The following is a 7,126-nucleotide window of genomic DNA, read 5'->3' on the forward strand; positions in this document are numbered from 1 at the left end:
GAGTACTATAAATACGTTGTGTTAGGGATCCAAGTGTTCTTGAAATGTACCAAGGGACGCAAGATGTTACTACAAAAAAGGAGTTGCAGGCTGTAATTTTGTCTTGCCACAGGTTTGCTTTCTAAAAAGGTAGAAGCAATGGGTGCTCCCCAAATTGGAAAATAGGACAGCAGTCCATTAGAGTCATTTGATGCATACTAACTTTTTTTTTTTTAAAAGGTGTAACCAACACTCTAGGACAGCCTTTCCCATTCAGGGTTTCATGGAACTCAAGTTCCTCCAGAGGTTGCTAGATGTTCCTTGAGCAATGAGCATCGTCTGACTCTGATAAGTAACCATCAGTTATCTTTTTAGCTACTGTATCTGTAAGGAAGGGGGGGGGGGCATTATTTCTCACCATAAATATTACAAGCAGTATTACTTAATGACCACCAAGATGAGGGACATTCTACTCAACAACAATCAGTTTAGGGGGGCCCTTCTCTCAATGACCACTTATATAAGGAAGTCTTTTATAGCGAGCGCTACGCTGACCACCAATTTAAGGGGGCATTTCCCTGACCACCAGTGTAAGAAAGCAACTGAGAGAAAACAACAAAATTTTTACTGTCTGTATTTCTTTTCTGAACATTTGTTTTATTTCATTATTACTGAAATAATTGTCATATAGAGCAGCCTTGGGCATCATCGGCACTGTATATGCCAAGTACATCATTTTCCTTTTATCTTCGGTTTTCTAAGAACTCAAATGACTGCTCAGGCTAATGTTCTGTAAGCTGTAGATACAGTCATTATTAGTAAGGGTTCCCTGAGATCTGCAAGTTATCTCAAGGGTTTCTGCCTGTTGAAAAGGTTGGGAAATGCCGCCCTAGGAGAATGTGTTTATTCAGCGCAAATCACAGAAAACACTTACATTTTTTTACATTTCACTACAACATATAAATCAATCAGATCCTGAAATGAGTCTAGGCCTGTGCTCTGCTCAAGAGGAAACTAGTCAGCCAGCATTTTCAGAAAATTCTAAATATTATGTGAACGTTAGTCCAGCTATAAATAGACCAAGGATTTCTGCATTTAAGGGCCAAAGAGCTGAGAATGCCAGCAGATTCCTTCTAAAGAGGTGTCTCATGACATTCAAACATAAGCATGACAAACCAGCACAAACAACCGGGTGCTGGTGCCATCAAGTACCTTTAGGTCTGTCCAAACTACTGAAATCACAGCACTAGACTTCTCTAACTTCCAGGAGCTTTGGAACCCTTTTGTCATCCTACTACCCAAAAGTAGCAGTTCCCGGGATCAATAGAGGGTTGCTATTGGATAGCAGCAGGAGGCATGCCAAAGCTCCCAGGAGCTGGGAAGGTAGAAAACAAAATCCCAAAGGGGGTCCTGAAGTGCTTGTCACTGCAAAAATAGAAAGAATTAAAAAAAAGCAGTACATCTCTGGAATACACACACATTTCCACAAGTTTAGCCCCTGTAGGGCTGATACACACCACATGCGTTGGGGCTGTGCTGGCCATTGTTTTCAGAGCAGCCCCAGAGCAAGACAAGGCAATTTGCCTTGTCACGGATGGACACCGTTTTCACCACTGTGCTGCGATCAGAACGCGGTGGTGTGCAATGAAAAAAAGTATAGCATGCTGTACTTTTGTTTGCAGCGTAGTGGGGTGCAAGGCAGAACCACCTCGCACCCCACCATGTCTGTAGAAAATAATGAAATGTCACCTGTGACATTTCAATAAAGTTCTGTCAGATAAATAACAAAACAAAAAAAGGTATAGTGCAATGTGCCACGATCAGTGCATTAGCCCAACACTAGCCTCTATTACAGCTTTTGATATCTCACACACTCATCACAGCACGAGAAAGATTGCATAGTGCAGTATCCTGTGACATGAAGTCCATCTACGTTCCATCCAGAAGTCTGATGAACCTGGCTGCTGGTGAATACATTAACCGAGATGATCTCAGCAAAGCTGAACAACAACTTACTGTCCATAGTGGTTCTGTATGATGTCTGAAAAATAGAAATGTATATTATAGTCCAAATCTAACCAGAACATTTCTGGGGAGAATGTGGAAGAGTTAGAATATGCCAGAGTTTGTACAGCTGCCTGTGTGTCCATTAAGAGATTTCACCTTCCCACACAGAAGGTAAGGGGATTCTGCCCCACAAAGCCAGAAGCTTGGGCAAGTGGGCTTTGTCCTGTAATTGTTTTAAGGCTTAATCTTCAATTTTCAGTGGCCTGCACCTTTAAAAGGTTGCTCTGTATTTCTAACATGTGACTGACACAGAGGCCTCTCAGTCACAAGATACATAAAGGATGTTCTACACCAACAATTGCCAGACAATGAATACTTTGTACTACAATGTACAAAATCCCATTAGTCTGTATGGGGAAGAAAGCAAGCGTCAGACCTTTGACCAGTTGTTCATTACACACTTTCCGTGTGAAACAGTTATACCTGTATGTACACAGTTTAAAGTGATTCTATGAGGATATATATTTGGAAGCTGCCATTATCGCCTTGTTTTTAAGTAATCCTGTGTGGAAAGAAAAATTACTTAACTATCTGCAGCCTAACCTGTCATGTAGTTTATAAACCAAGATCTTCTCTTCCAGACTGTGGGAATGGCAATGCATTGTAATGGTGATCATCATCATCGTAACCATAGGTATTCACCCATGTGAGTCTGCTGATAGGTCAGACGTGTGCCGACATCTTAAGGCCGTGACACACTGTACGCGAAGCCGTGCAGAGCGAAGCAAAGCTATCCGGCACGGAGCTTTGCGTGCAGTGTGTGAGCTGACTGCAGTCAGATGATTGACAGATGATGTGCCCACCCCCTCCCCAGTTTGTCCTTCCAGTCAGCGCTGGAGGAACGGAGAGGGGGGGGGGAGGGAAAATCCTTGCGGGGATCTGTGACTGAGTCACTATTCTCTGCAGGGAGATGATCGGGAACTGAGCAATCAGTGGTATGTGATCTCTCAGTTGTCAGTATATAGAGCTGACATGCGACAGCTTCAGTGTGACACTTCGGCTCTTATTATGGGGATTAGTGTATTGAATGGCAATTTGTCATTAAATGGACTTTGGCTAAAATCTTTTGGTGTGCTGGTGACATTTTTGCTAATTCTAGTGTATTTCACTCTCCCCATAATTCTCTGTACAAAAAAGTCAGTAATGGCAAAGTCCTTGAAGCCCATATAAACTGGCACAGCATTTCACCTTTGTTTATATTCCTGTATCCCATGTTAAGATTTATGGCCAACCTCTTAGAAATGCCCTAAAATGTGTCTCTCTCAGTAGTAGTGCTGCCATCTGCTCTCACACTCCAGTGCTCTGTGCTGAGTAACTGACACAAGCTTCCTCACATTGACTTGTACAGCAGAGTAAAAAATGGGAGCGAGTCTGACCAGTCACTGACCAGATGCACAATTAATGCGTCCAGTAAGTAATTGATTCCTAACCGCATGTAAATCATATCACATGCATTCCCTTTAAAAGAAACTAGACAGCATTTTTAGCGAGCACACATTGAGTTATTAATGTATTTGCTGTCAGTGCTGAGAAGTGGGCTCTGGAAAAACTCAAAGCAGGATCCCCAAGTCATCACATTCTATATACACAGTGTATAGGACGCGAGTACACTGAGGGACATACTATCACTGCAGCCGAGGATGAGACAGGCTTCAGGAACCAGAGCTTCAGCCAGCTGACTCCGGAAAAAGTTCAGGCGAGTATAACTTTTTTTTTAGCACCTAGACAAAAACGAGCATTTAACCCTTGCAGTGCAGCGGTAGCACCACTGCAAGGGTTAAGAAAACTTTTGCCCAGAGTTCTGCTTTAAGCCATTGTCATTACTCTATTTAAAACATTTTACACCTTACTGATTATGCTAATGTGCCATGACCTGTAGATTACATTTTTCAGCAGGGGTTCCTGAAAATACTTCAAAAAGGTTCCTCTGGGGTAAGAAAGTTGCAAAGGCCTGGTCTAAATAGAGCTCTGAAGCTGTATCCTGCCTCTATGTATATATTAGGTCACACACAGAAACAGAGTTCTTTAAATATTGATAATCGTACTTGTGGTAAAGCCATCACAATCATGTGTTTATATGAAAATAAAAAACCCTAAACGTACATATTTCCTCAAGTGCTAAACGGAAAGATTCCGAAGTTCTGAGGCCAATGTGACAGCTTGCCATACAGAAAGCAGACCGATCTTATCTATTATCACCCATAATTCCAATTTACACCATTCACAGACATTCCACCTCTTCTGTCAACATCCCAATTCCTTGGAATCCAAGTTAATTTTTGTCCAAAATCAATAAACTATTTCATTTTAGTGGTATGTTTTACAATAAACTAGATTGCAGCGCACAGTAAAGAGATACTAAGAAATGTAAAGAAGATGGCTAACATAAATAAACGTATAACATATCGGAATCCAAAAACAAATGTAATATTACAGTTCACCAGTCCTTAACAGAGAACTATGGCCAAACCTTTCAGTGTTTTTTCTCTTTTTGGCTCACAGAAATACATTTACTAATGTCCTGCTGTGACTATTGCTGACTATTGCTGACAGTGCAGAGCACTCCACTATCCGATTGACAGCTGGCTTTGCCTCTCTAGAGCCAGCTGCGCCCCCCCCCCATCTGTCCCTCCACTCAGCGCTGGGAGGAATCCCTGCAGGGAGCCATGACTGACAGCCACCGCTCTCTGCAGGCAGAAGATCCTGAACTAAAATGTTCTTGAACTACAGAGCTGATGTGGGACAGCTTTAATGTCACATGTCGCCTCTAACTATGGGGATGAGTACATTTCACTCTCCCCATAGTTCTCCTTGAAGGGCCCGTTCGCACCACAAAGTCTGCGTTCCAGAGCGTTCGGGCCCTCTGGAACGCACTCCAGCCGGGCTCCCTGTGTTCAGGGGTGGGAGGGGCATGGCGGTGAATTGAGGTCAATGGCACTGTAGCCACTGCCCCACCCGCAGTGCAATCGCCCGCGCCTGTAACGTTAGTGCCTGTGTTCCGGTCCACTGCGATCTGCAAAAATAGTGCTTGCAGCATTCGTTTTCTTTTAAGGCTTTGTTCAATTTATTTCCGCAGCTATTTCTACAAACACCACAGTTCCTGCTCCTGGATGGCTACCTTTACTCCACTGCATCTCAGGAGGCAGCCATGGTTGCCACCCAGACTGGACTACTTATGTCTGTCTTTGCTCATTTGCATTACATGGTGGGTGATGGAATTAGTAGTTTACATAAAATAGATCAGCGTTTTTGTTTCCAGTGAAGCTCACAGGAAGTAACAAGGACACAGCATTTCTGCCACAATCAACAGGTATTTTGCTGTACTTGCTTAAAAAATTTTTGAACTTACGCCACCACATCTAAGAACTAGTAAACTGCAATATATTAAATTTTACAATGTTCAGGCAAAGCTGCCCGTTTATGCATGCATATAGCCTATACCTGCCAATGGCCATAATTGTTTTCCATCAGCAGGTATATGCAGCAGCTGCAGCTCCTGGGCGATTTTTACAATGTACAGCCCCGGACGCCATGTACACGAGGCCTTACAGTCCCGTTTACCAACATGCATAGTTTGACAATGCAGGTCTATTCACAAACAGTTCTGCACCTAGTGGCTGCTAAGTCAGGGACACCATTAATAGGCCAAGGAGAACGAAAAAACACAAACCGCAGCGTGTATTCAGACTAAAAGTGTTGGCTCATGTACTGACCAACCCACAAGATGACAATGAATAAAGAAAACATCAATTAACTTCCCAATTAACTTCCCATGTCATGTGAAACTTTAACTAAAAACATCTTTTGTTTCTAAACAGAAAAATAATCAAATGTGAACTGAACGGGGAAAAAAAGCACGGTCCCAGCATGTGAACAGCCGCCTAGTACCCACCTGTATGTGAGGCCATGATGCTTCTAGTGTCGGCTCATCCTCCTCAGGATCAAAGTCTGGATTGTCGCTCGGCGGGAGAGTTCTAAAAATATTAGAACTAATCTGGAACAAAAGTAATAGGAAAACACTGGTTACTAATCACAAAACAAAAACACAAAACACAAACAAAGAAGTAAAGCGTTGTTTAATGGCTTGTTCACACTAAGTGCCGAGCAGTTACAGAACGCATCAAAAATGCATCCAATGTATTCCAATGGTATTTAGGGCTCTAGTCCACAACAAAGCGTTCAGTTCCAGAGCATGTGGAAAAACTGCAGCAAGCCCTATTTTTTTTCTGCTCAGGAACGCACCAAATGCATGCAAATGCATCAAAACCACATGCAAACGCCCTGGAACATTTTTTCTTCTTCTTTACCACTTCAAGTCCACGGTGTTAAACCCCCCTTCCCATCCAGGCCATTTTTCAGTGTTCAGCGCTGCGGTACTTTGACTGACATTTATTCCGTCATGCAACGCTGTACTGAAATGAATTTTATACAATTTTTTGGGGACAGATAGAGCTTTCTTTTGGTGGTAATTAATCACCACTGGGGGTTTTATTTTTTACTATATTAAAATGGAAAATTATTGAATAAAAAAAAAAAAGTAACCAAACATGTCAAGCCCTTGAATTGCGCGTGAAACCTCAAAAAACTACAATACCCAAAATTGGCCATAGGCGACGCTTTAAAAGCTTTCACCGCTCATCAGTTTAGTGTTATCAGTGATTGATGGCCCTAAAATGATTTCTCTCACTCAGACGTTCGCACACTGACAGGTCCACTTTATAGAGACATTAGGGATCTCTAAGACCCCTAATGTCACATGGGGACCCCAAAAGGAGCTGATGAAGCACAGATCTGCTTCATCCGCTTCTTCTCTCTGGCTTTAGCAACCAGATGACTGATAGGTGAATGCGGAAGTGATGTAATAAACAAGGAGGAAGATGCTGACCTCCCTCCCATCTTACCTCCTGACGCCCTCACGAGCCGCAGATGGGGCAGCAGATCGCGGGATTGAAGGTGAGGGGTCAGGAAGCGGCAGCCAGCACATACACACGATCGGTAGGCCATAGAGCCGCCGATCGTGTGTGTGTGTGTGTGTGTGTGTGTGTGTGTGTGTGTGTGTGTGTGTGTGTGTGTGTGTGTG

At 43.0% G+C, this 7,126-nt stretch overlaps 1 protein-coding gene across 1 annotated transcript in view; it reads right to left on the reverse strand.

The window, feature by feature from the left end:
• The window catches only part of PPP2R5A (protein phosphatase 2 regulatory subunit B'alpha), an 82,960-nt gene that overhangs the window by 22,795 nt on the left and 53,039 nt on the right, over nucleotides 1-7,126 (reverse strand). Inside the window, exon 3 of the mRNA XM_018567266.1 lies at nucleotides 5,939-6,040. Coding sequence (XP_018422768.1) covers nucleotides 5,939-6,040 — 102 coding nt within the window. The remainder of the gene's footprint in view (nucleotides 1-5,938; nucleotides 6,041-7,126) is intronic.

This window comes from Nanorana parkeri, unplaced genomic scaffold (genome assembly GCF_000935625.1).
Source record: "Nanorana parkeri isolate BGI_ZX_2015 unplaced genomic scaffold, ASM93562v1 scaffold1, whole genome shotgun sequence".
NCBI lineage: Eukaryota > Metazoa > Chordata > Amphibia > Anura > Dicroglossidae > Nanorana > Nanorana parkeri.